The 27,396-nt window shown below is 45.8% G+C and overlaps 10 protein-coding genes across 10 annotated transcripts; 5 read left to right on the top strand and 5 right to left on the bottom strand.

The window, feature by feature from the left end:
- Positions 1-347: 347 nt before the first annotated feature.
- GLAREA_05655 (uncharacterized protein) lies at positions 348-1,619 on the top strand (the record flags this gene model as incomplete). Its single annotated transcript, XM_008078944.1, has 1 exon — positions 348-1,619. One exon carries the CDS (start codon positions 348-350, stop codon positions 1,617-1,619), a length of 1,272 nt encoding a protein of 423 aa, XP_008077135.1.
- Positions 1,620-2,770: 1,151 nt separating this feature from the next.
- On the top strand, positions 2,771-3,753 carry GLAREA_05654 (uncharacterized protein; the record flags this gene model as incomplete). The annotated part of the gene is made up of 3 exons (XM_008078943.1): positions 2,771-2,949; positions 3,000-3,455; positions 3,510-3,753. 3 exons carry the CDS (start codon positions 2,771-2,773, stop codon positions 3,751-3,753), a joined length of 879 nt encoding a protein of 292 aa, XP_008077134.1.
- A 362-nt stretch (positions 3,754-4,115) lies between these two features.
- GLAREA_05653 (HSP20-like chaperone) lies at positions 4,116-5,211 on the bottom strand (the record flags this gene model as incomplete). The annotated part of the gene is made up of 3 exons (XM_008078942.1): positions 4,116-4,434; positions 4,497-5,025; positions 5,199-5,211. The coding sequence occupies 3 exons, from the start codon at positions 5,209-5,211 to the stop codon at positions 4,116-4,118; spliced, it is 861 nt and encodes a 286-aa protein (XP_008077133.1).
- Positions 5,212-5,461: 250 nt separating this feature from the next.
- Positions 5,462-7,397, top strand: GLAREA_05652 (RNA-binding, RBD; the record flags this gene model as incomplete). The annotated part of the gene is made up of 3 exons (XM_008078941.1): positions 5,462-5,599; positions 5,664-6,839; positions 6,888-7,397. The coding sequence occupies 3 exons, from the start codon at positions 5,462-5,464 to the stop codon at positions 7,395-7,397; spliced, it is 1,824 nt and encodes a 607-aa protein (XP_008077132.1).
- Positions 7,398-7,757: 360 nt separating this feature from the next.
- Positions 7,758-8,880, bottom strand: GLAREA_05651 (uncharacterized protein; the record flags this gene model as incomplete). Its single annotated transcript, XM_008078940.1, has 2 exons — positions 7,758-8,354; positions 8,425-8,880. 2 exons carry the CDS (start codon positions 8,878-8,880, stop codon positions 7,758-7,760), a joined length of 1,053 nt encoding a protein of 350 aa, XP_008077131.1.
- A 1,573-nt stretch (positions 8,881-10,453) lies between these two features.
- GLAREA_05650 (P-loop containing nucleoside triphosphate hydrolase) lies at positions 10,454-13,936 on the bottom strand (the record flags this gene model as incomplete). Its single annotated transcript, XM_008078939.1, has 7 exons — positions 10,454-11,049; positions 11,099-11,669; positions 11,720-12,048; positions 12,103-13,350; positions 13,440-13,583; positions 13,661-13,808; positions 13,859-13,936. The coding sequence occupies 7 exons, from the start codon at positions 13,934-13,936 to the stop codon at positions 10,454-10,456; spliced, it is 3,114 nt and encodes a 1,037-aa protein (XP_008077130.1).
- Positions 13,937-15,776: 1,840 nt separating this feature from the next.
- Positions 15,777-17,830, bottom strand: GLAREA_05649 (uncharacterized protein; the record flags this gene model as incomplete). The annotated part of the gene is made up of 2 exons (XM_008078938.1): positions 15,777-16,503; positions 16,560-17,830. 2 exons carry the CDS (start codon positions 17,828-17,830, stop codon positions 15,777-15,779), a joined length of 1,998 nt encoding a protein of 665 aa, XP_008077129.1.
- Positions 17,831-18,835: 1,005 nt separating this feature from the next.
- Positions 18,836-19,667, top strand: GLAREA_05648 (N-terminal, heterodimerization of RBP7 (RpoE); the record flags this gene model as incomplete). Its single annotated transcript, XM_008078937.1, has 5 exons — positions 18,836-18,847; positions 18,896-19,091; positions 19,159-19,245; positions 19,292-19,355; positions 19,406-19,667. The coding sequence occupies 5 exons, from the start codon at positions 18,836-18,838 to the stop codon at positions 19,665-19,667; spliced, it is 621 nt and encodes a 206-aa protein (XP_008077128.1).
- Positions 19,668-22,252: 2,585 nt separating this feature from the next.
- On the bottom strand, positions 22,253-23,509 carry GLAREA_05647 (PLP-dependent transferase; the record flags this gene model as incomplete). Its single annotated transcript, XM_008078936.1, has 1 exon — positions 22,253-23,509. One exon carries the CDS (start codon positions 23,507-23,509, stop codon positions 22,253-22,255), a length of 1,257 nt encoding a protein of 418 aa, XP_008077127.1.
- A 360-nt stretch (positions 23,510-23,869) lies between these two features.
- Positions 23,870-26,043, top strand: GLAREA_05646 (uncharacterized protein; the record flags this gene model as incomplete). Its single annotated transcript, XM_008078935.1, has 2 exons — positions 23,870-23,932; positions 24,781-26,043. The coding sequence occupies 2 exons, from the start codon at positions 23,870-23,872 to the stop codon at positions 26,041-26,043; spliced, it is 1,326 nt and encodes a 441-aa protein (XP_008077126.1).
- Between the last annotated feature and the right edge of the window lie 1,353 nt (positions 26,044-27,396).

Raw genomic sequence — 27,396 nt, 5'->3', positions numbered from 1 at the left:
ATTGAAGACAAGAAGCCTTCAGCAGTTGATTGCGATCAGAATTAGAGAGATATGCAGGTCAAGTCGATCTCGTGGTATTCGTAAGGTTTTTTGTAGCAGTTATTTGCTCTTGGTGGGCGTATATTATGTTGTTGTGATTGTGTTGAAGAAGCCTGGAGTTTTGGCATGTTTGGTGACAATGAACTGTATGCGATCGTCGTCACCTCCGTGGCGGGCCACTTCAGCCTTGAATTTAGTAAGCCTGCAGGGAGCTCGGCCTGAGCTGCGCTTGTCTCGACCTCAGGAAATTTTAGAGAGATGATTGTTCCGCTAGAAACCCAATTGAACAGCACCAAGACGAATTAAACATGTCGAAACGCGTCCTCAGACCGACCATTGGCGTCTGCCATCTTTGCCAGTCCATGCTAACTCGAAAGTCTTCCCCCGCGATATCAATTCGAGCTACGAAGTCCGCGAACGCGACTCGCTTTTTCTCTTCGAGGCATCCAAAATATCAAAATACACAGAAAGAATCTATCATACCGTCAGTCAGGAGGAAACAATCAACATCGAAAGATGTAGAGCAGACATTGCCGGCCGTGAAACACCGCAAAACGCTTCCCGAGATAAAGCAAACATTTACTGAGCTTAAGTCAATCAGCAACGCAATATTGGAAGATTTGGAAAGAATACCCTCGGAAAAAGAAATTGAGTCTTTTTACTTTCGATGTATAGAGCTAGCGAAGGCTCTCCAAGCTGGAATAAAACCAGAGCAAACCGATAACAAGGAAAGGAAGGATCGAGCTACCTCCGCACTTCTCGATTTGGAAGACGACGAGGGAGTACCGTCGATATCAAATCAAACGCCAGATCTAATTCGCATGGAAGACGAGCTCTCGAAGCTAGCCTACTCTATTGCTGCGCATCCTCCCATTCCGTTAACAGCTAATATTTTGGCTGCATATGTCAAGATTCAGCACACCTTGAAGAAACCATCAACCCTTGCAGATGTCTTTCATTTATATGCCACCAAACCGATACCAAAAGAAGGAACTACTCCTATAACCTATTCTGTCCAGAATCCAGACAAATCATCCAATGCTGTCCCTCAACCAATAGCCGACAAAGCATTAGAGGCTGCAATCGAGAAGAGGGATTTAGTAGCCGCCATGGACATCATCGAGTTCTCTTATGCAACGAAAGCCTATCGACGTGCGAAGTTTATAAAGACCGGTCTATTGCCAGTCACTGGCTTCGCGGCTGCTCCATTTGCCGCATATGTACTCGCCTCACGTCTTGCGCATTGGCAAACTACAATGGAACCGGAACTAGCTACAAATGTTGCGTTTGCTGGAATGGTAGCTTATATTGGCTTCACCGGGTCTATTGGGGTAGTTGCTTTAACTACTGCAAATGATCAGATGGATCGCGTGACTTGGGCACCCGGGATGCCACTGAGAGAACGTTGGGTACGAGAGGATGAACGAGCAGCTATTGACAAGATTTCTGGTGCCTGGGGTTTCCGAGAATTATGGCGAAGAGGAGAAGAAGAAGGCGAGGAATGGGAAGCTATAAGAGAATGGGCGGGTCTGAAGGGGATGATACTTGACCGAACAGAGCTCATGGAGGGTATGGAATAAAAATGTAATGTTGCTGGATGAACAGCATCTGACCCATCACTCCCCCTGCATCTTCCATTTCGGTTTTCCCTGGGTTCCTCCAGGCAAGTTTTCTTCTTTTCCACCATGAGACTATCCTCGTCATTTATTTTGTAACCATTCAATTTTTCGCACTTGCTGAGGACGTTCTCTTGACAAGTTCCAGCAGAAAGTTCCCTCAGATGAAAAGATTTATCTCTGATGCTTCTGTTCGGGCTTTATCGGCAGAACAAGGTACGGTGCGAAGCTCTTTACTTACGACATTCGGTATGATAGTCGGTCCTAACCGACTATTGGACTTTCATGCCAACTGTCTAACAAGCATATTGAGCGACGACAGACTCGACCCAGCGCGGTTTTAGTCCATGAAATGATCGGTAGAAAGCGCAATTGCATTCATATCGTATCATATTTACATACAGGAGACCTCGGTTTTTGCGACACGTTTGCACTCGAGGACAGAACGCGAGGACCATTGTGCTTTTGAGATTGTTATCAACTTATAATGGCTCAGCGGTTTACAGCATCAAAATTTTTGGCTAGTGGTTGAACTGGTGCGATTCTACGGGGAGCCGCTACGCAAATTGGTCTAGACTGCGACAGACCCTTCCCTAAGATGCCGAATTCTAGTATCAAAACACAATACTAGAGAGTTTCCAAGAAACACCATTCCACGAACACCCAATCAGATACAGTGACTAGAAGAATTCAACATCCAAATGATCCTATTGGAGGGTACAGAAAGCTTAGTACAAGCACTATAATGCTTCGCTACCCGCCGGCACTCCTACTACCACGGTACTTGCTCCATTTTACGACGATTAGACGTCATCTAACAACTCATGGTACTATTCGTGGTCGCTTTTCGTAATACAAATAGCTGGCGCAGCCCGATGCCTTCTAGATCCTGCCAACACCACAACCCAAGAGGAAGACACATTTTCCAACTGACATTCTTTTCATAACATCTGACCTACCTCCTTCTAAGAAATCTCCGGTTTCTCAATCACATTCGCTTTGTTAATAATCAGTCGCGATTTGCTTGGTATTCATTTTGGGTTGCGAAGGGTCACGATCATACATACGACAAACCGCCAAGACCACCGAAGCGACAACTGCCCCTTTACGTCAAGATGAACGAAACAGAAATAATCCCTGGCCCTCGACTGGACATGTGCAGGAAGTACTCGAAACTACCGATGGACATAAGTCATTCGAAGGTTAGGTGGATCTTTTGGGGCGGGATTGGTGCCTCTGTTGTCATACTATGGATTTGTGGATATGCGTTTGCGCGAACGATTAATCGAAGAAGGTACGATGGATTGCTTAGTGTTGAAAAACGTGATACTGATTATCGTGTAGGAGACTTCTAAAGTACCAGCGTATATGGGAGAATGAAGATCCATGTAAAGCTCACGCGACGGAGTTAACAGACTCAAGACTCGTCCAAAAATATCGATCCAGAGTCAAGATCACTTTTGTCATCTGTTTAATATGTACACTCCTGACAGCTGGGTTGACCGTTTGTATCGCTTTTGCAGGACTGGCACTTCAATTCTGCGATGGGGAGGAGATGTTCTTCCTCGTCTGGTCCTTCTGGCCACTTCTGGCTCTCGGTGCTGTAATTGCTGAAATCGGCGTTTGTATATATCTATGCAAGATCCTGTGCAGGAAAAAGGATGAGGTCCCATGGGGTACGGCAATGGGAACGCCAATTCTGATTCTGGCAACGGTTGGGTATTGGGTCCTAAGGGGATTACATACGCTTCTTCGATATTGGTTTCCGTGCGTCTGGAGCCCGACGGATGATGCAGATCTGTAAGAAATTCAACTTACTATCGTAGAACTCTAATTGCTAATACGTTCTTACAGTGGTTTCCCAAGAGGCCGCCCACTCGACGAGGACGAAGACAGAAGCACGGTCATGGCGACAGATGCATTCATGGACAATGAAGACGACGAAGAACACCAATACGACCTGGAAAGCTTTCCTAGAAGTAGGCCATGCAGTCCTCGCCGCGTGTATCCAGGGACTCGGTCATGGAGAGGATCTCAGAATGGGTTAATTCCTCGATGTCCTGCACCTTGCTGTCGGGCAAGGTCACTGTCATTCTGAGGGGTGGGATCCTGACAGATGGTGTTAGGGATCTTGTGTTTTTGATAGCTTAGCGAGTTAGTGATACCAATTGAAATATTTTTATTATGGGATCCGCAAGAAGTCAAAAATGCTAATAGGGGTCCGTCCGTAATCATCTGGTCTCTGTACCTGCTCAGTGACCCGGCTTTCTACTGTATTATGACGAAAATTTCAATTATGTGTGGAATCTATGTGTTTCGGCCTATGAGTCACTTTAATACTGTTAACGCGAAAAAGAGGTCACTGGCTCGCTGATGATGCTCAGTATCCGAACACAGTGTCTTGCAACTGGGCTCATATTGTAAGCTTGTGATTCTTAACTTTTAACATTTATCTCGATCTCACGTCGCTCGTCCAGCCTTTCCCATTTGAATGATTTCCCTCACAGGTTCGTCGCTTCTCAAGACTGGCCACGAGCTACCATCCGCCTTCACAAAATTTACCTCCAGCTTCGTTCCCATTATCTTGAATGATGACGCTTCTGTATCGATTGAACCAAATAATGGAACCACGGTTTTGTATCGCTTAGGTAGGGCATCTGTCGTAACGAGGTCGAGGTTGAGTTCGGTCTTGGAGAATTCTACTACAGCCTTCTCCTTGTTGATCTTCTTCAGGAAAAAGGACGCGATTGCAGATGTTGGAGTTTGGTAGAAGTCATGACTGTTGTTCTTTATTAGTGACCTAGTCTCCAGTGTTGGTTTTTGTAGGCCATCTCAACGTACCGGACTGTTTCTAGCACCTCTTCCCCTCCAGTTTTGGCTTTACTCTTCTCTCCACTTCCGACGAACAGATGTCTATCTTTCGTCTTGCAGCCCTCAATCTTCATAAACTCATCAAATTCCAATACTCTCCGCTTGCAACAGGTATAACCCTTGCTGCCTTCATGAAATATGGGTGCTCCAGGATGATACACGCATTTCTCTCCTTCTCTATTTCCAGTATATGATTGACCGCACGCTTTTCTTCTGCAAATCTTGCCCTTTGGTATTTCGAGGCTGGGATCGTCGTCTTCTGACTCTGGTGGGGGAGGTGGTGGTGTGGCTGTTGGCTGAGGCGCGGAAATGGGAGCTCGTGAAGCTTCAGGTGCAATTGGCTTTACAGTAGGCGCTGAACTTTCGGATACGTCTTGCTCTCCTTGCTTCTTCTCAATGGTTGGAGGAATATCTGTCGTAGAGTGCTTGCCAGTTGTGCATGGTGGAATGGAAAGGAATTCGTCGAAGGTAAGAACTCGTGGCTTGCAACATTTCCAACCTACGAGTAATTATAAGCCCAACATTCTAAAACAGAAAAACACTCTTAGGAACATGTTTTATAAGTCAAATACTACTTGCCTTTCTGCCCCTCATGAAAGATTGGTGGGCCAGGGTGGTAAACGCATTCCTCTTCTGGGTCTGTGTACACTTTCGCGCAAGATTGATGCACACACTTCTGGGCCATGATTTTAGAGTAGCCTGAATGTTACATGTAAACAAAAATCAAAAGTGACCGTGAAGATGTGATCAAGAATGTCAATGTTTTGTTTGATTCTAGAATACTCCACCAAATATTCTGCCTAGGCGGTCAAAAACAGCCCGCATTATTGTGTACACCGCCAATTTCTGCCATGTGGGTATCGCATTTTTCTTGAGAAAGAATATCAAAAAAGTTACCAGTTGCGTCGCACATTGCTTGATACAGCAACGACATAATGGGGAAACGCAGCAAACAAACGGAAGATGGCGTTGAAGGCGCAAGTAAGAAATCTTCAAAGATTCACACCAAAAAGTCTGTTCTGAGCGACGAGACTGCTGTTGATCCGTCACTGGCTCTACTGTTTGCTTCAAGTGTAAGTCCACTGTGTAAGCAATTGAATCATTATCCAACGTTTTCTAACATTTTTTGTCAAACAGTCTGGTCCCGTTCAAGCCCCTCCAAAATCGCGATACCAGGAACCACCACCCACAAGAAAACGAGTCCCCTCCGAGTCCGAAGATGAGGAAGAAGATGAGTCTGAGGATGGTGGGGAAGCAGACGGGCATAACGGTGACTTGAGTAGTATTGATGAGGACCTAGAAGATGCGAATATTTCGGGATTGTCCGAAGACGAGGAGGAAGCCGTTGAGGAAGAACCCAAACTGGATAAGATTATTGAAGCCGTTACTCAAAAGCCAGAGAAGAAACGGAAAAGAGCGAGACAAGAAGAAGACTTGGAGGGCAAGTACATGGCAAAATTAGCTAGGGAAGAAGAAAAGGAGGAGGAAGAGCGACAAGCAGAGAGAAGGTTAAAACGCCAAAAAATCGTGGCCAAGAAGGACGCATCCGAGGATGAAGATGAGGATATGGAAGACGCTTCAGATGCCCAGAGCGCGGACGAAGCTGCTTCTGACGATGACGATACCTCTGAAGACGATGCGAACGCTTCTGGGCGAGCGCCACCACCCGATGTTCCCGTCCACGAATCTTTAGCACCAAGTAAAGAGTCTTCCGAATTGGAAAAGGCGACCAGAACTGTCTTCCTCGCCAATGTTTCTACCGAAGCTATCTCGTCAAAGTCTGCGAAGAAAACATTGATGGCGCATATGGGGTCTTTCCTGGACTCTTTACCAGACCCACCCGAAGGAAAGCCTGCACATAAAGTCGAGTCATTAAGATTCAGATCAACGGCCTATGCAGGAGGTGGTGGACTACCCAAAAAGGCTGCGTTCGTCAAGAAGGATCTCATGGGTGCGACGACTAAAAGCACAAATGCTTATGTTGTATATTCCACAGCATACGCTGCTAGAGAAGCGGTAAAGCGGCTTAATGGGACCATGGTACTTGACCGACATCTAAGAGTGGACGGTGTAGCACATCCTGCGAAAACAGATCATCGACGTTGTGTATTTGTTGGTAATTTAGGCTTTGTTGACGATGAGAGTCTGCTGGATCAGGGTGGTGAGACTGAGCGAAAGCGATCAAAGATTCCATCAGATATTGAAGAAGGACTCTGGCGACAATTCGGGAAAGCTGGAACTGTAGAAAGTGTACGAGTTGTTCGAGATGAAAAGACTAGAGTTGGAAAGGGATTTGCGTATGTTCAATTTGAGGTAAATTTACGGAATTATCACCCTCGAGCTAGAACTAACAAGATTCAGGATGCCAATGCAGTAGAAGCTGCTCTGCTATTTAACGAAAAGAAATACCCACCTATGCTACCCAGAGTTCTCCGTGTTGTGCGCGCCAAAGCAGTTCGCAAGACCGCTCTCGCCTCGCAACAATTCCAAAACAAAAACTCAAAAAGGCCTTCATCAAAACCTCAAATTTACAACCCTAAAACTCCTGCCGAAGAAGCATCTTTGCATGGTCGTGCGGGAAAGCTATTAGGAAGAGCGGGTGCGGCGCAGCTTAAGAAAGGGAAACTCACTGGTGCAAATGACATGGTCATGGGTAAACGTGGTGATGGCGCAAAGTCGATTGAAGGTATCGCGAAAACGCCAGAAGCAATTGTTTTTGAGGGATATAGGGCTAGTGCTAAGAACGGAAGGCCAAAAGATCTGAAAATGGGCGGCAAAGGAAAGGGAAAGAAGAAACCTACTGGCAGAGCCGCGAAGCGAACGAGTGCGTGGAAAAGTGGTGGTAGCAAAAAGGGAGGGAAGGATAGTTAAGTAGACTTTGTGTACAGCGGGACCTCTTGAGTATGATACCACTTTGGCATTGGCAGAACCAATGAATCCTTGATGTGTGATTATTCTGATATGAATTGTATAATGGCACTATAACAACCGCTTTCTCGTGACTACAATATCCAGGTGCAACCAATTTCGGATATTTTACCAACAAACTCATCAGGCTATCTTGCTTGGGGCATACATCTCCTACACAACGCATGCATCATGATAGCTCGAGGTGACCCCTTGCTTCAAGAGCTCGTCAAACAGCAAGTCCTTCGCGCAACCGCCACGAAGCGCAGTGTCTGGACATCGTTGATGATCAGTAAGTACCTCCTTCTTCGTTCACCAGATCCCTCAACCCGTCAATCTAACCTCCACAACCGCCCTCCTTACCCCATCACTCTCCTCCCTAATCTGCTCAACCAAACCACCCTTCCCCCGAACCAAATCACAAAAGTCCTCCATCGACCCTCCAACTCCAAAATACACTTTCTTCGCCGCGACCAGCGCCGTACTTCCTTCCGCACTCGGTAAATTCAGTAGACTCATTAATGTCTCTCCAAAAGAAGCGAGCGCAGCAGGTGAGTAGATGGTTTCTGCACCGATGATAGTAAGGGGAGTCGATTTTAATGTTGAGTCGCTGGATATAAGATCTACGAATTCGGGGCTCCAGGCGCCAGAATAGAAGGATAGTGAGATATTGTGAATTTGCAAGCTTGTTAGGAACTGGGAGATGAGATCGGGATCGATTTCGAGTTCGCCTTCTGCTTCCCAAGTTTCTGGTTTGGTGGTTTGAGCCCATGATAGTAGGGTATTGGGTAGTGTGACGAGTTGGAGGACCGTAGGATTGTAGTCTGCGAGTCCAAGATTGACGGCTCCTGTGGTAGTGACGGTACGTTGGAGAAGCCATTGAAAGATCGCAAGAGATGGAAGAGCTGTACCACAACCGAGCTATTAAAATCAGCTGAATTCTCTCCAAAATAATAATAAAATTGCACATCTCAAAACTAGAAGAACACACCTCAAAAACACTCCTCCCTCCCCCCACCAACCCCCTCCTCCCATCCACCACCCTAACAACATCAACACTACTCTCCCAACTCTTAAACCCCCCCTCATAAACCCCCGTCTTCACATCATCCTTCCCCAGATTCCCCAATCCCTCCTCATCATCCTCCGCCATCAACTGCACCCTCACATCCCACAGCTCTCTCCGCGGAATCCTGACCTCCCTCCCTTCATTCCCATCTAACTTGATAGTCAGCGTGCTGTAGGAGATTTTACTCGGTAGCAAGTTGAGCATTTGGGTTAAGTCATGCTTTTGCGGTTTTAGTAAGGGTTGGCCGGCGACGGGGAATGCGGAGCTGGAGGGTCGGCGTAAGGTGCCGGTTTCTGCTGCGTGGGTGGGCGGGGGATGGGAGGTGGTGGTTTGGTCTTCTTCTATGTCGTCGCCCGAGAAGGAGAAACTGAAAGACATGTTTGGTGTATGAGTTTGTTGCTGTGGAGTTATTGTTGCGGTTTGAATTTGGGAAGAGTTTTGCTGGGGTCGCGGAAGGTGCCAAGACTTGATATTGGTCACTCAACATGAATGTAACAATTCCTGAAGATATTGTAATCCTTGAATCTTTAGATTGGTTCTATCGTTTTGAGCTTGCAAATTCTTTCATTATCGAACACTAGTATCTTCATTTCCCGTACTCGTTCTTTCTCTTACAAATACGTTACTTGTACTATTCGTCCCAGCTTCACCAGGGTGTTACCAGTATTCATTTCTATGATGTTTTATTTGATTCATGAGAGAAAACTCAGGGTACTGTCAGTTCCTAATATGAAAACATGAGTCTCGAATGAATTCTGGTATTCCCTTCTCTGTGCTACAACAGACCATGCGCAGTTGAGTGCATAGAGCAGGAAGTTCTTCTTCCCTAAAACACCAATAATTTCAACATGTAAGACAAAACAAGTATCAGAATGAACTGTTGCCTCAATTCTTACGTCAATACTTGCTTGACTCATACCATTCTATCCAAACATTCTACTGCTTCGATCTCTCAATCTCTCATGTCAACCATGCGTACATCTCGCTCTGCCGAACTGTTATATGATGGCATTATAAAGGTGAAGAATTATCAGACAGTATCTTCGATTCTTCACCAATGTCTCAAGACGTTAGAGGAGAGTGTAAGAAACGATTCCAAGAAGCAGATGAAGATATTGGCATCTTGGTGAAGAACACCTGTGTGTCAGATTGCGTCTCTTACCATTTGTAGAAATTCTCACCTGGCTGCTTGAAAGAGAAACCAAAGACATGTTAGAATAAGAACTCTGTGCATTTTGCTATTGTGATTTTCATATGAAATAATGTTGCTAACATCTAGCATATGCCAATACTTAATTTCCGTCCTCAATATTCATCTCATATAAACTTCTCGCCAGGCATAATTTCATTAATCGTTAATCATCCATCATAAAATTCATGTTCTCCTCCGAAATAGCTGCAAATTCCCCTGTGAATAATGGATTCCCAGCCGATATTCATGCCTGCACCCTTCACATTTGAGATATTCCCATTGATGGTTGTAGAATCCAAGAACACCAATTACTTCCAATGACTCCGTTAATGACACTATGTGCATCAACATCCGTTCCCTGCAAATTATAACTTTGAGAAACAAAGAAAATGACCCCATGATGATGCTTGCATAAGGCCGTGAGAAAAGAAATTGCCTGAGCACACGGAATTTGAAATCGGCTGTGGCAGGACGATGTCGTGAGGATGATTATTTGCACATCTCGCAAGATGCTTCCGAATCCGTTCATTCCGACAAAATAACTTTCCTAGTCACCCCAAGTTTGCAGGCAGTTGCGTCCTCATCCTCATCCTCAGATTGATCAACATCATAGAAATCATTGCTTAAATCCTTCCTACCCGATTCTGCAACATTGTCATCCACGTCGATGTCGGACTCTGCATCATCTAAATCAGAGTCGGTGTCCTCCAGCGCATCATCAAAGTCTTCGACGTCGCTATAATCCTCGTCCAGGACTGATCATTGCCACTCCTCTTGGTAGAGGCCATCATCCTCTCCCTTAAATTCTTGCTCTGAAATCTTATCATCCTCATCCTCATCTTCATCCTCATTCTCATTTTCCGCATCGGAATTCCCCTCGTCACCGTCTTGAGGTGTGTTGTTCTCTGCATCAGATTCACCATCAGAATCAGAGTCAGAGTTGTTTTCATCATCGTCTAGCTGCTCTCCTTCGCTCATTTCGGAATCTTCTTCACCGCGATTCTCGGCAAACGGGTTCTGCGGTCTCAGCTGTACTTCCGCATTTTCGAATGTCGCATTTAGAGCTTCATCGTATTCGCTAATTATCTTCAAAAGCTCACATTGAAGTTTTCGTCTAAGCTGGTGTTGTTTAGAAGAGGTGTCTTGCGGCTTGGCGAAATGAAGCATATTGATGTAATTGTTTTTGAATTGATTGCGGACAAAGGAGACTGCGTTCGTGAAACTGGTCTTACTAACTTCAGTTATGTTCTGAAAGTCTTTCTTTAGAAGTTGGCTGCATTCCTGGTATAGGGTAACTGCATTGTCTTCTACGTGCAATTCAAACGTATCCTGCATCTTAAGCAAACTTCCCTTACCTATTATAAATTAGCATAGATCGGCATAATAAGATTAGAAAGGTCTTACCAGTGTGGTTAGCTGCAGCCTCAAATCCTGCAGCCATATTGTCGTCAACGACAGACTTAATTTTGGCGTGACATTCTCTACTAGCTACCCTAAAAGCATCAAAGCTTTCATTTACCTTCACTTTGAAAGCATCTTCCAGATGCGAAGTCTGGCGGATGATCATTTCTGCCGGTTGATACTCTCCGCCACAAACTTCTTTCACAGAATGAGAGAAGCTGTCTTGAAGGGTTTCAAGATCAGTGGTAACTGATTGAATAATGTTGCGGTGTATGGTGTAGATGTCGTTGCGCACAACATCTCTCCAAGGACGGCTGACAGGTCGAAGCACGAGTTCGAGCATTCCCTCATCCCATTTGTACCTTACACCTCTGACACTCGTAAAGTTCCCACTACGTCTGCAAATGGCTTTAAATGTTGACCATCGGACTACCGGTGCGCTATACTCGGTATGGTAGATGCTTTTATCCTTCCAGTTCTCCAGGAGTTCCAATTTGCTAACAGCTTTCCGAATCTTGCGTGTTAACACACCTCGCATTGCCGTGATCGCTTTCTTGACGACAGATTTGCAGCTCTAGGGCTCGTTAGCTTTAGACGGTATAACTGGGAACAAAGATATCTCACATTGTCGAACACTTGAATGTGCTTATCGAACGCTTCTCGCAACTTCGTCCTTTGCTGCTCTGGCAGATGGACATCCGCGTCTTTCGGATTCGCCCATTGCTCTAGGTCAGTCTTTAAGATCGCCATGCGGTTGTTAGCTTTGTCGGTAATACTTTCTCTGTCGGGGAAAGTCAAGCTTGTCGCAAACTCCTTGAGCCTGGGGATGTTTTTTGAATCAAGTGATGGGAAGCCGAAGATTTCTGGCTCATGTTTGAAGCGGCCTTTCAGCTGCTGATAAGCTTTGGAACTAACGCCGAATACCTTTGGGGTTGGTAATCTTTCTAGCTTTGCTACACATTCAGGTCAGCCGGGTAACATTCAACATCGATCAGAGAACTTCTTACCTTTCTCTTTTTCAATATTTGCCTTCGCCTGAGCCCGTGAGCTTTTCCCTTTGTTCTTAGCTTTTTCTTGGTCATTTTCTGCTTCGATCAACGCTTCAATATAATCTCGAAATCCTTCAACAAAATCTTCAGCAATCCGTGTCTCGGCATATATGTTTCGCTCTACAATCGAAACAGCTCTCATTTTCTCGTCTAACTTGCTCTTATTATCTTGGAGTCGTTGAATCGTAGCTTCGAGCAGATCTTTCTTCTTCGAGGCTTCACGCCTCGAGTTCAAAGAAGCTAATCTCTCATTGAGGTCATCGCTAGGAGGCTCGTATAATGGATCCGGAGACGCTGTTTCGTTTCGTTTACGTTTGATACTTGACAGCTCGCCAGCTGTTCCTTGAAGCGAAGGCTTAACCTTCTCTGTAGTCGCCAGTTTATCGAGAACATTCTTGCACCGTTTCCTTTCCTTTTTTGCCTCATTTAACTCATCAGAAGCGGCACTCAAATCCTCCATGATTTTTTGCACTTCAAATGCCTCCTCCTTAAGTACGCTCTCACTTAGCGCGAGCGACTCGATAACCTCAACATGGTTAACATTGTCGGTTTTAGTAAGAATAAAAGACACGGAACCGTACTTGTCGTTCCTCTGGAGAAGCCCACGTACAGAACTCCCCATGCAGTCCCTTGCTACTTTGTCATCGACAGCCCGATTTGTATCGGCAACGATCCACATGTGATCAAGTGAGCTCATGTATTTTTCTGCTAGGCTTACTCGGCCAGCATTCGAATCCCCAACACCGGGGAGGTCAACAAGTACTAGACCGTTCTTCAGAATGGGTGATTTTGTAAAAATCTTGACACTCTTTAGTAAAGGCCAGAGGGCAGCTTCTCCGGATTTCGCACAATTATTGCGATTGTCTACGTAGGCAGCGATCAGTTTGTTGAAGCGCTTTGCCGAAGTCTCGTGAATAAGTTCCTTAGTTCCCAGAATGTGGGCTAAGTCCTTTGTGGAAGCAAGTTTTTGGGGGCTTTTGCTACCAATGTCACCCTTACACATTTTTGGATAAACAGCACATAATTTATCCCAGGCCGCAGCCGCTTCACTATTTTTGGTGGCAGGGACAGTGGCTTCTGTATCAGTGGTAGTGCTCGACAATACTTCGAGTTCGCTGATCCACTCTTTCGCAGTGATAAATTCGATCTCTGCGGTGTAAAGCTCCGATTTGTTCTTTGACTTGTTTGCTGATACTTCAATAATGGCTAAATCAACATGTTAGTAATTATGAAAATACGGAATAATGCGATAATCAACATGCGATAATCAACATGCGATACCATGATTAACTTACCAGTCGTGGCAGCCCTCATGGCATTTGTGGGTAGGAGGATCTCTTCATCGAGAAGAGCATTGATCAGGCTGCTCTTCCCACTACCTGTACCACCTAAGACGCCAACCACTACTCTGGGTGGCTCAATACTTTGCTTTATCTCCTCTGCATTTTGTATCAGCAAACGAACATAAAGTGGTGTGAAAAATGATTGTGCAAATCTCACAAACGAGATCGCGTACCTGCAACGCTTTTGAAATGCTTGAGTTCTTCAAAACTTGCACCGTACTCCAGGGCAGGTATTATTTTCTTCAAAAAGCTAATTCCGTGTAATGTGGCTGTCTCTTTTTGTTGAACTGTAAGTTTTTCGAGTGCCTTTGCGACAGGTTCCTTTTTACACGTTATCAAAAGTGTAACATAGGGGGTCCTTTATAGCATACAGGAGATGTAGGCGCCGGGGTAACTTGTTCCTCGACCTTGATGGTCGTCTCTTCTTCTTTCTCCTCACACGACCCCATGGCGATCATGCTGGAGTTAAATTCGGAGAGTGATCTGAATATCTTAAATACTCAACGAAGACTAAATTTAAGAGGGAGTGTCTATGGTGTGCGATCTTTGTTCAAGGCAAAGAGAAGCTGTGATACTAATAGTCAGCTCTGATAAAACAGAAGAAGTTGAAGATGAGAGAAAGCAAGAGAATAGAATAGAACCTTCAGCTAGTGTGGATACCGATGGTGTCAATCAACAAGAAAGGTGAAGTGTAGACTTACTCGTCCGCGGAGATTCAGTCTCTAGAGCTGCGCGATCTGATGAGTATGTGGTCGATACGGATGTTGAGATGGTACTGCTAGGATTAGATTGTTTCGTATCAAATAATGAATTGGTTGAAGATGTAGGTCGTGTGTGTTGATGGATGCCGGTCGTCGAGCATATGTTGTTGTTGTTGTTGAAGAAGTGAGACTCTTCGGCGAGTTGAAGCAGAAGCTAAAGTGGAGGTGAAGGTGAAGATAACTGCCACCACCAATCAGGGATCTGGACGAAGATTGCTGATTGTGTACGTCGAGGCTAAGTGATAAGATCTGTGTGTGTGTGTGTAGGAAGTTGAGAGTGTGGAGAAAGTAAGGTTTCGCAGATGCTTTTACAGCAGCGGTGTTGCGAATGAAGAGAAAGGCGGGTAGTAAGCCACAGGAGTATTTGATAGGTAAGGAGCGTTGAGAAAGTTGTGTGAAGGGACGAGTCGTTTCAATTTGAGCGAAGGGCACTTCTTATTTGGCTGAGATATGGTTTGGGAAGGTGCGGATGAAGGTTTGAGATGAAGGTGAGAGACATATGGCACTAAGTCTTCAACCCAATACAACTGAGATTTCCTACCTATCTAGGTAGGTATGTACGTTGTTATCCGCTTAAGCGATCAACCCAAGGCTGAGGTCGACATCGAGGGTGAAACATTCCAGGTTATATCTGTCAACAAGTGATGGCTGTGAAAGGAAACCCGACTCGGTGGCCAGAAATACCGAGAGATTGGTTGTCCTATCAAACATATTTTAGAGGACACCCCAACCAGAACCAAGTCATGGGTCACATAGAGGGTACACTTGGCCAGATGATTTTAATGGAGAAACTGTCCCAGTTGTGTTGATTGCTCTGGTCATTGATTACTACAAGCTATATATCTACTTTGCACTTCAATACATGAGTTTCAGTCTCATCTTTGTTGCGAGTATAAGTCGGCAGAGGCTCTCAAAAATGAAAATTTGTTTGACCTCAACACATGTGATGTTATTATTACAGTATGACGGGCATGGAGATGATACAGGAAGAATTGTTTTATGTATAACACAAGATTTGAAGCGACCCTATACTCATACAACTATGCATCGAATGACCAACCAGCATCGAGATCAATAACTTTCTATCAAGATCGATGGTCTTGAGAGAAAGTGGAGACCGAGACCAACGCCAGAAATCAACACCCAAACATGAAACAAGCCAGCAAACAGAACATTGCGTATTTGGTGGTAGATTCGGAACTGAGCCATTACAACTTCTCCATGAGTGTGCTCATAGTCCATCCACGATACCCCTTTCCATTAATTCTCGACCATTTCGAGAATATAGACAAACGCGCCATTTGATAACCTTTGGCAAAACAATAGGAAATTTTGTCACAGACCCTCTGCGCTTGACGACTTTTAGGCCTTGGACCAGCAATATAGGCAAAAGGAAGAAAATAACGCACTGAGCATCCCTCATGGTTGACGGTGATATCTGCATGAACAGATCGTCGAAAAAGATGAATCGCAAATAAATGATTGTTGAGAATGCGAGAATGACGAACATACAAGAAAGCCGAAGAAGCTAGTTATCACCGTAGTTCAAGTTCTCGGTGTAACCGTTCTCGTCGCCATTGAATTCGACGTCGTGATCATCACCGTTTGTTGCACTAACATTCAGTTGATCCGGCATCAATCCCTTCTCCTTGAGATACTTGATAGACTTCAAGATGGTGAGATCGTCTTTGGCAGTGTCGTTGAGGATTAGCCGCTGAGCCAACGTCGTTTTGCCTCCGTTGGCTGCTTTGTCTCGCAAAGCTTGGTTACGAATATCGACATCATGTACGAAACGACACTTGCCCTTCTTTCCACAGGTGCCGCCAGTTGAGAAATACTTGCAGTGTCGCTGAAGTTGTGCTTTAGGTGGAGGAGGAACACGCATAGGGCCCCCACTGCGAGATGTCATAGTTTCAGGACCAGAATCATCGTCAGATGATTCAGAAGAATCGTCCTCACTGGCATGGTCCCGATCATCATCTCCCTCATCGCCATTATCGCGCTTTCGCTTAGCACCAGACATATTGCGTTCGAGTTTCTCAAGCTCAAGTCGAAGCTTTTCGGCTTTTCTCTGCTGTCGCTCAAATTTGGAGTCGGTTTCTTCTTTCTTAACAGTTTGCTGTTCTCGCTTGACTCCACCATTGCGACCGCCTTGATCACGACGCTGGTGGTTTTCTTCAGCCGCCTCTCTACGAGCTTTCGTAGGAAATTTAGCTTTGCGCTCTGCAAGCCAAGCTTGAAGATCAACGGGCATTCTATATAGCGTTAGTTATAAAGCAAAAATATAGTACATCAAACATACAAAACATACTCTGGAGTGTCTGGACCAAGTAAAGTAACAAGACGAGCTTCTTCATCAACATCATCGACTTCTTCTTCACTTTCCTCATGATCTACACCATTGGGTGTTAGACCAAGGGTGTTTGTTCTGCGTTTCTTCTTCTTCTTCACATTTTGATATGCACCTGCAGTCTTATGTGAGATTTCAGAAGATGCTCTATGGCCATTTGAAGAATGGTTGTTGCCATCGCGATTACGATTATGAGAAAAGTCACCACGGCCTCTACCATGGTTACCGCGGCCACCGCCCCCTCTGGAAAAGTTATTGTGATTTCCTCTTCCGCGGTGGGGGCTAGAATTGAAGGGATTAGGATCAAGCGGTGGACGCTGCCCATGGGTGAAATTCTGCTGAGAATAACTTGGATACGAAGGTGAACTGAAATGCACAGCAGGAGGGCTTTGGTGATTGACATACGGTGGAGGAAACCCACCGCCCGCTTGAGCTGGGTGGTTTCCTCTATCATTGTCAAATCCCATCCTAATTGGAGGACCCATTAAAGGAGCGTCACGACCTCCACGGCCATTTACGAAACCACCACGGCCACGACCACGATTATTAAAGCTTGGTGGTTGTGGTGGGCCAGTCTGTGGAGGTCCCTGCCACTGCTGTGGTGGCTGTTGATGGACTGGTGCACTATGACCATATGGGGGTTGTTGCTGAGGGCTTTGAAACTGCTGAGGAGGTTGCTGCGGACCATACTGTGGTTGCTGGTAACCCTGTGGAGCATAATTGGGGTGATAATTTTGCGCAGACAGAGGTGCTGGGGCTGGAGCATGTGGTACATGAGGTTGATGACCTGCCTGCTGATGTTGAGGAGGACCGTGATGTTGAACATGTTGCGCGCCGTGTTGCGGACCATGTTGCTGGGCGTGCTGGTCATTGTGGTTGTGCTGTTGCCATTGAGGTCCGCCATACCCATTTGGCGCACCTGGTTGCTGAGGACCAGGAATTTGAGGCCCTATATATGGCTGATGATGAGGCGGTCCATTGTAGCCAGCCGGTGGACCTTGTCCTTGATTTACACCATTGTAAACATTCTGTGGCTGCCCGTATGGTCCTGACGCGTGTTGTGGCCCCTGGATTCCACCTCGTCCACCACGGGGATGACCACCACCTCGCTGAGGTTGCTGATATTGTGGAGGTTGCGCGTAACCGTACTGATGCTGCTGCGGAGGCTGATTCGGGGGAGGAGGACCAGGCGGAGGTGGTGGAGGAGGGAAGTTGTATTGACCTCCTGACATCTTGCGAGATTGTTGAACTTGACCAACTCGCGATATTCGCGACTGTGGAATTGTGCTTCGAACTACTGGTATAAGTTTTTGATGGGGTTCTTCGCCTCGGCGGCGAGTGACAAGTTGAGAGTGAGAGCAGAGGTCTGTAGGAAAGCAAAGAGTGTTAATGATACCCAGAAGAAAAGAAACGCAATGTTCGCAGATGAAAGAAGGAAGGAGAGAAGGAGTGAGCTTGCCTGCCATGTTTCGGTTTGACCAACCAATGAGGCACAGTTCGCGGCCGAGACAAGCTTAGTCAGCCTTTGTATTCTCGAGGTCTTTTATACCCACTTAGGAACCTCAGATATGGTCGCTATTCGCAACTTTTTTGAAATCTATGAACGATTATTTCCACTTGGATAAGCCTGGACAAGATTGCGTTGTTGTGTTTTCGTGTGGTTTGAGTTTGTGTTGAAGAGATGATGGATTTGGTCTAAGAAAGAAAGATCGGACCCCTGTTCTCTCTATTCAACCCTGTCGCAAACTTTGATGATTGGTGAATTTCCGTCAAGTATGAACCTCGACACAAGCAAAACCAACTCTCATCCACTTCTCTTATTTATTAAATATTTTCGAATCTAGCTTACAACTCTGCTATCTCAACCCTTTTTGAGTAATCCCCAAACAGGAAAGAACGGCAAAATTCGTGGTTCAGACCCACCATAAAGCATCCCCTTCACAGCGTCAAAAATCATCTGCGAGAGAGATAACTGTTAGAAAATTTACCAATAACCTAAATCAATCAGAATTGGCTAAGGTTTTAAGTTCATTTGGCCATTTCTTGAGAGGAATAGAAATAATAAAGTTCAGCCTTAAGAAACCTGGTGAAGATTGCTCATCCATCATCTCGACTCATCCCTTGCGCTTCACTGGATTCCAGACCATCAGAATTAAGTCTCAGAATTTAATTGTCTTGGAAGTCGCGACCAAGAATCCCATTTTGGCCGCCGAGGAACTCCTGTAAAGGAGGACGAGATGTTCATCCTCGTGAGACAACTCATGACCAACCCAGAAATTATTCTAACAACTACACAGACAAAAATTGCGGACCTCGTCCAGATCATACCAGAAGATTTTGAAAAAGAAGCTTCTCAAGCAATTGAAGATAACATCAATGCTAAATATGCGAATCGAGTCATTCAGAAGATCGGATTATGTATATGTCTGTATGACCTCCTCTCTGCCTCGGAGGGATTGATTGGCCATGGTACTGGTCTTGTGAACGTCAATGGTATGTCTTGAAAGGATTGCGAGTCCTTTAGTACGTGGTGAAGGGTTATGCTGACAAAATTATGCAGTCGAATTCCGCCTCATAGTATTCAGACCCTTCAAACACGAAGTTTTAACCGGCAAAATCAGCAGCGCAACTCCAGAGGGAATCCGCAGTACGTCTCTTCCGTCATCTTTCACCTCTCCTCTAATACATCACAGTCCGCACCGAATTCTTCAAAGACATCCTAGTACCCGCAAACCGCCTACCGCAAGGCTCAGTATTGTACGCTTCCCATTACCCTACCTAAACCTTTTCTTCCTAACACTCTGCAGCAACGACAATGAACAGGTTTTCACCTGGGTAACAGAAGACGCGACTTTATATTTCGATTCCCACGAAACAGTGCGTATCCGGGTTGAAGAAGAGACCTGGCATGATCAGGCGCCGACGAAAGCCACCGGCGGAGAGAATGACCAAGATGACGGAGAGAAGGATAAGCATGCACCGTATGGGATTATTGCTTCGATGGAGGAGTCTGGGTTAGGACCTTGTCTGTGGTGGGATGGGGGAGAGGAGGAGGAGGAGGAGTCGTGAGAGTTTACTGGTAGTAATGAAAGCTGGTTTGGAGGAGTGACTCGTCGATATAATACATGTGGTCTGTATGCCAAAGAGTGTTTGAGTTGTCATACACTTGGACCAAAAATTCCACAGTTCTAGCAGTTATGCTCACATTCTTCCAGTTCATCCAAATATTACTCACCATAAACTGCAGAAAATCTGGTACATTACCAACATCCATTTACATAAAGTATCAAATCTCAGTACTTCCTCTCCTCCATCCAGCAGAAACATGTTTCTCAATCGACTATTTACCAACAAACCCGAATCAATACACAGATGTCGTCAAAAATATTTTGATAACACCAATATCTACAGCCAAGTTTGGCAATTAAATACCGAAACCCCATGAATAAAACGAGTGATATAATCTTGCACACTCACTATATAATTCTACTCTCCGACGACCCATTCTCTTCGTAGAATGCGACTTTCACGTTCATTAATCTCCCTGGTCAGCCCAGGAAGACTGCTCCGCACCTGGGGTTCGCTTGGTATAAATGTCGTGTTGAAGGACTAAACTCATTGATGATTTTGAAGAGCCCCTAGTGCTGTTACTTCCCGTTTTCTTGGTCGGTTTCATTGGGCATTACTGCGAAGGGTAGTATTAAATTCGGTGACAGGGTTGAAATCGGTAGCAAACTCTCGACACGTTGAGCAGATACGTTTTCTGGAACTCCACAATATTCGGACTTTAATACCTCCGTCCATCTCTTGTATGGTCAAAAATGATAGCATAAAAAACCCCAATACCCCCATATCGCCCCCCAAACTTAATTATTATATAACCCAAACTCCGCCAACACGAACGACGCGAAGTGTATCGTGAAATTGGCCATTCCACACAACGCTAGGATATTATAGAAAAGCTTACCGTAGGTGTATTTGGCCGCATGGATTATGCGGCTGAGAAACGCAAATTGAGCATTGTTTTGCTAGTAACTTAAGATGTAGGTTTTTTATACTGAGGAGGTGTTGAAATAAATGACTCGGGGGATTTAGAATGCATTTTTGTGTCTGGTGTTGAAAATGGTAGAGTAACTTGAGTTGAGTCTGATTAGGAGAAAGAATGACAATAAATAGGTTTGACAACTAGTGGCTAATTGGATTAGATGTAGGGAACGGCCGGGGGACTGGCGTTCCCGCCAGATGCTTGGAGCTCTGTCGCCAACAGTGAGTGGTGTTCTCAACTTCCTGAATTTCGATCGCAATTTTGTAATGCGTCGCCTACCATTGAAACCACAAGTCTAGCTTCAAGTTTCTTAAGAACTGGCAGTATTGCAGTTTGGTGTTTTCGAGAACGGTAGATTCGGTAGTGATTTCACAATCGGTGGTGTTACAATGCTTTCTACTTTCTCGCGAAATTCCTAGACATCCAACCTTCGCATTAAGAGTATTTAGAACAAACCCTATTCCATCAAGGCTTTTCCACTATACCCTAAACCAACAGACCTTGCTTGTTTGAGATATACATGGCAAACAACACATCAAACCAAATTCTGTAATGGGTAGATAGTTTACAATCAAGTGAAGGGTTTTTGGTTCTTATACAGTATCAGACTGACCCAGCCCAACATTATTTCTTTCCCAAAAGCCATGAGTTTACATCCCATCTAATGGAGCAATTGGAAATATTCCGGTTAAACCCAGATTGAAATCTCTTACTATTAACTCCAATTTATCTCACCAGAATCATACAATTCAAGCCCTCAAAACCGACCTCCAACATACCATCAACAACACACCCCAACCCTCCTCACAACCCAAAAATCGAGACACCACCCTTCAACGATCGCAAAAGTATCCATTAGATAAACTAGTAACAACAATACCTATATCGTGTAAACCCATATTTAAGTAAACACCAACATCCATCTGCATCTCCATCTCCAAGCCTACCGTCATTCCCGCAAACGTATTTGCGAGTGATGTCTCAGTCCTTGAGACTTACAAGTGATAAGCTCTTATCGCTTTTCATCTAGGGAAAATAATACAGACAGTGTTCTGGCTTAGACTTATGAAAAAGAAGCAAAAAAATGAGAGTCAGCAAATCGGCAGCAACTCAACTTTCGGCAGCAACACTCTCCTCTCTAAACACAATTAAACAGCCCCTTCTGTTTATCGCCTATGGAATTTTTCCTAGAGAACCACTACTTATGACAGAGCTAATGAGATTCGACAGCACAGAAACTTGCGACTTCCAACGCATAAATGTGTCTGGATTTGCGATCTTGATTATCTGCTGCTTCCTGTCGTCGAAAGGGGGAGATTTATACACTGGCTTCGACAACAGCACAGACTTACTTCGAGAGAGCCTCCTTCACTTGATTGATTTGAGTTGCGAATAGAATAGTCACTGCAAACAGGATAAGTCGCGGAATCAGATTATGATTTATTATTCGTGTTAGAAACAATGAGATCTACCACTAATCTATCCCTTAGATCCAAAAGAAAGCCATCCACCATGCAACAAATAGGATATTCTATGCAAACAACTCTTTTCCAATCCATCCCTTACAACGCCAGCGCAATGCATAATTCAGACAGAAAAATCTAGGAGCTTATGCGCCGTTCGTGCTAAGACCATTGATACCATTTGTGATTTTTGGCCAGACGACTGCCTTCTCAAGCGCTTGAAGAACATCGGCTTTGAGGTCTTCTGCGTCTTCGATACCACAGCTGACTCGGACAAGATCGTCAAATACTCCGACTGCTTCTCGTTGCTCCTTGGGGATACCGGCGTGTGTCATGCTGCTTGGAACTTCCACCAAGGACTCAATTCCTCCAAGAGACTCGGCGAGTGTGAAGAGAGATGTGTACTGGCAGAATCGCTCGGCTGCTTCGTGTCCACCCTTGATTCTGAATGACACCATACCACCACCCATTCCATTTCTGTGTTGCTTGAGTGCGATCTTGCGATGAGGGTGCGAATCGAGACCGGGATAGTTGACGGCTGTAACGTGAGGTGATGCTTCGAGCGCATGCGCGACGGCGGTAGCGTTGACGGTTGCTTCTCTTGCTCTCAAATGCAAGGTCTTTAATCCTCTGTGTGCTAACCAGGAGTCGAAAGCCGAAGGTACAGCACCAATGGCGTTTTGCAGGAATGACAATCTCTCCTTCATAGAATCCGAGTTAAATGCGGCAACACCCATGACCACATCGGAATGTCCATTGATGTACTTTGTGACAGAGTGGACCACGATATCTGCGCCATGATCCAATGGATTTTGAACATACGGACTGAGGAAAGTGTTATCGACGACCACCATGATTCCATGCTGGTGAGCAACCGAAGCGACTGCGCGAATGTCTACCAGGCGCAATGTAGGGTTGGAGGGTGATTCGATCCAAACAAGCTTCGTCTCCGGCTTGATGTACTTGCTAATATCGACTTCAATCTCCGGCGTGAATGTAACATTTACTCCATGCGCCTTTGCGACTTGTGTGAAATATCTGTGTGTTCCTCCATAGACATCGCTGACACTGATGACATGGCTCCCGGAAGCTAGACTTTGCAAGATAATAGCGGTTGTCGCAGAACCAGAAGAGAAGGCCAGGGCGTATTTTGCATGCTCAATGGCAGCTACAGCCTTCTCAAAATTATCGCGATTGGGGTTCGAGGATCGACTGTATTCGTAAATGCCCACTGGCTTGCCTACGGCTGTTTGCGCAAAAGTCGTACTGAGCGAGATAGGCTCGATAACGGCGCCAGTTGATGGATCGTGAGGAGAACCTGCATGTACGGCAAGAGTTCCAAATCGATGAACTGGAGAGGGAGCGCGCGGAGGCGTATCGATTGGGTGGTCGGTTTGTGTCATTTTGAGTGCTGCTCGTTTTATGGATTGAGAAGCTTGAAATTATTTCTGAAGAAATTCTAGAAGGGATGGAGGGGAAATGCGGCGGGGTTCTTCCGGTACTCGAGTAGTGGAGGCGAGGTCCTAATAGTTGACCGCCAGCAGATAGTTGAAGAAGTCTAATGTGAACGGGAGATGAGAGAATGAATCTCGAAGAAGACCGAGAATGACGAGATTATATATTACTTGTACCTGATATACCGGGAGTGAATATGCAATCATCTTCTAGAAGGCAACTGCTTGATAATGTCATCCAAATGCTTGTCGGCTAAACCACTTAAGACCGACAAAGCGTGTCGAGAGCACGCCATAGGTACGTATCAGATGTTGCCATGGCTCAATGAGCTTAAGCCGAGCAAAAAGGCATTCTTCAAAGACCGACAAAATGTAAGATGATGTACGATTTGTAAGAAGAAGCACGCAGACAGAAGGTCGGTACACCAGTGGTATGCACTGTGCAGTCTTACCTCGGAGCTCGTTTGTCAGTCGTCATCCAGGCTGCAGAAAACATGCCGAGCAAGCTGGGGTGATGCCGACTTTTGTGGCCTTATTTGTTGCCTTTGATATCGGGCACAAACGCATCTATTGTCTCCTCCAAACGCAACATCAATATTCTTGAGGTTCTCCCCTTGTAACTACATACAAAAGCCCAGGATACTCGTATAGCCAAGAAAGAGCACGCGGCGCAAGCGTTTTTCGTGTTCGTATAACTTCATTTTTGAGCCATTGACGAATTTCTCCCGAGTATCCTACTCGTTAACTCGTACGACTGGCTTAACTTTCAAAGCGTCAGCCTTCAAAGTGGTTCTCGTTCTCCGCATACTACCCATCCACCTGCGCTTTCCGCGCAACCCTCTACTGTCAAACCTTCCGCCCGCCGACTTGTGAGTGGACGTATGAACAAATTATATTGGATCCTCAAACCCGTGGAAGAGAAGCGACATTTGTTTTGAAGCAGAACCCTACTCGTACCTACCTAGTCAAAGGACGGAGGAGACTTCACTGTGCTTGTTCCACCAACACAATGTCTCCCATACTCGATCGGCAGACTCGCCCTATACCATAAAACTCGTCGAAATGGCCTCGAGGCCGCGAAGAAGCCACAAGAAGTCCAAAGCTGGCTGTCAGCGGTGCAAGCAGCGAAAAATCAAAGTCAGCAACCTCGAGCTCTGTGATACTTAGTATCAGTTGAACTCCAAGCTTTATTTTTTTCGTGCTTGCTAACCAGTCCCCAGTGCGATGAAATACATCCAGTCTGTGGAAACTGCTCCAAGCATGGTGTTTCCTGCGACTTTGAAGGTCTTCCTATCGACCTCAACTCACCCAGCGCCAATACCCCAGCTTTAGTTAGACAAAGCACCGCAGATTCAAATGGAGGACCTTCCTCGATCCATACCCCTCAATCGGCCGTGTCTTCTCCTCCATTGTACGATACTCCCACTGCTATGGTTCGGACGAATTCCCATCCCGCAGGCTCCCGACTTCTGGAGCTCAAGCTCATGCATCATTTCACCGCGCAAACAGCTGCCACGTTCTCTGATATAAATGATACCACAGCAGCATGGCGGGACGAGATCCCAACCCTAGCCTACGAATCGCAATACCTCATGGATGCTATCCTTGCAGTTTCTGCTTTACACATGCGGTCCTTGAATCCCAACGACCAGAGTCTGGTCCGCGCGACTCACAGCTATATGGCCTCTTCGATATCCCAGTATTCAACTTTGTTGTCCGAAGGCTTGTCCGCTGAGAATGCCGAGGCTCTGTTCTGTACGGCAGCTTTGATAGCTTTTCAAGCCTCTGCTTCCAGGTCGGTTGAAAACCCGGAATCCCAATATGTTGTCCCGCTTGCTTGGTTTCATTCTTTTCAGGGAGTCAAGACTGTGGTAATGGCTAGCTGGCAATGGCTTAGGTCGAGCGAGCGTGTGTCACCAATCATAAACAGTCAGCCGGCTCTTGCACTCAATCTGGACGCCAATCGAAAACTTTTCTTTGCGCCCCTCCTGGAAGGGCTTGAAGATCAGCTCAAAACAATACCTGAGAATCTTGTCGTATCCACCCGACAAGCATATGAACATGCTGTCGCATTCCTCAATTGGGCTTATCAGAAACCTCTTAGAAATAGGATACTGGGATTTGCAGCTACCGTATCGCGACGTTTCGTTGACCTGATTGCGGAGCATGATCCACGCGCTCTTGTAATAATTTCGTGCTTCTTTGCGCTTACCAAAACTGTCGACGACGTATGGTGGATGAAAGGCATAGCGAAGAGAGAAGTTAACGGCATATTCAGCTTGCTACCTGAAGAGTGGTGGCCGAAAATGGAATGGCCGATGAGGATTGCAAACCATGAGGGTCCGATCGATGATGAGACATGGGGGGCACCCATAAATGACGTTAAATCAGAAGACGAAGTTATTTTTGGAGATGTGTTTAATCACATCGATGTTTTGACACAGTATATTGAGAAATACGCCCCACCTGGGCCAGTCGACTGAAAGAATCAATCACTAGTACCAGCGAGGGCAGGGAAGACATCGAGCATACAAGGAGTACACAGCACGTATTGGTCTCTGGCAGGAGAAATACCAGAGGTGCATTATTAGCACCGTCCTGTGGTCTGTCGATAGAGTCCTCACCATGGCTTTTGACTGAGCGGATCCAAGCCAGGAGACTGGGCCGCTACGGGGGAGCCGCGCTATAGCATCATATATGCTTATTGCTGAAAATATTCAGTATCGCCAACAATGGTGCGGACGAGGTAGGTAATGATTGGATCTAATCCGATCGCAGTACATACCGATACTCTACTCACAAGCTCCAAAACGGAGCCACAGCTATACAAATATAAAATCCCTTCACCGCATATGATAACGATTCTCGTTGACTCGGGCAAGCCGTGATAGCAACATGGGTTAGTTCCGGGTTGTACTGACCGCCCTTTCCAGCCTTTCCAACCTTTTCAACTTGAAAGTCATTAAATCCATTTCCTTATTGACCAGGACAAGGATCAGACACCTGTGTCATTCCTAAGCCTTAAGACTTCAAATTCTTAGCCCAAAGCCCATACCTCTCAACCACCACTCTGCCGAAAGTACCCCCAATCTAAAGAAGCAGGTACGGTACAACCCCTACAATCGCACTTTATTAGCCAGATTAATCGACTTTACACCCGTTCGTGCATCGGAAAATATGTATATGCAAGGCCGTTTGCCGTAACTTGATCCTGTCGTGGTGCGGGGTTCCTGACTCGACTCGGTTCGGTTGGGGTGAGGCTCACGGCAGCACCTTGAGATAGGGTTTTACTTCCATCTACAATGTACATACCTGTGAGCTTTTGAGATAAATAGGTTTTAGTGTAAATGATATAAGCCAGTGATTTCTCCGCTCAGATGCTTCTTGGACACGGGGGAATAAGAGGGGAGATATGAACTGGGACTAGGTACGTACGGAGCCGTCTTCACCGCTAGGGTAAGGGTGCTGTGCACTGCAACTGCCACTGACAGCACAGCACAGGACGGGAAAATGCGAGATGCAACAAAGAGATCAGTGAGGTGCTGAGGCCGGGAGCGTGCAGTTTCCGTTGGGCTGTTATGGGGTCGCGGGTTCGTGGAGCCGTGGTATTGGGTTTGGTGATTGGGCTGGGGGATGGTCACGAGATTTGGAGTATGAGATTAGGATGAGATGTGGCAGCGGCTTTGTGTAGGTAAATGAGGGTGGCAGTGTAATTTGTGAGATGGATGTTGTTTGATGGGAGTAGGGCAGGTGGTATGGGGGATTGGTTGGGTATAATGATTATGGTTCGGATCTAGGAGACTCTATGACAAGACGGGTTTTTTCGGTTTTGCTTG

Source organism: Glarea lozoyensis (genome assembly GCF_000409485.1).
Source record: "Glarea lozoyensis ATCC 20868 chromosome Unknown GLAREA10, whole genome shotgun sequence".
Lineage (NCBI taxonomy): Eukaryota > Fungi > Ascomycota > Leotiomycetes > Helotiales > Helotiaceae > Glarea > Glarea lozoyensis.
The sequence above is the reverse complement of the archived record's forward strand: the minus strand, read 5'-3'. Positions and strand labels throughout refer to the sequence as shown.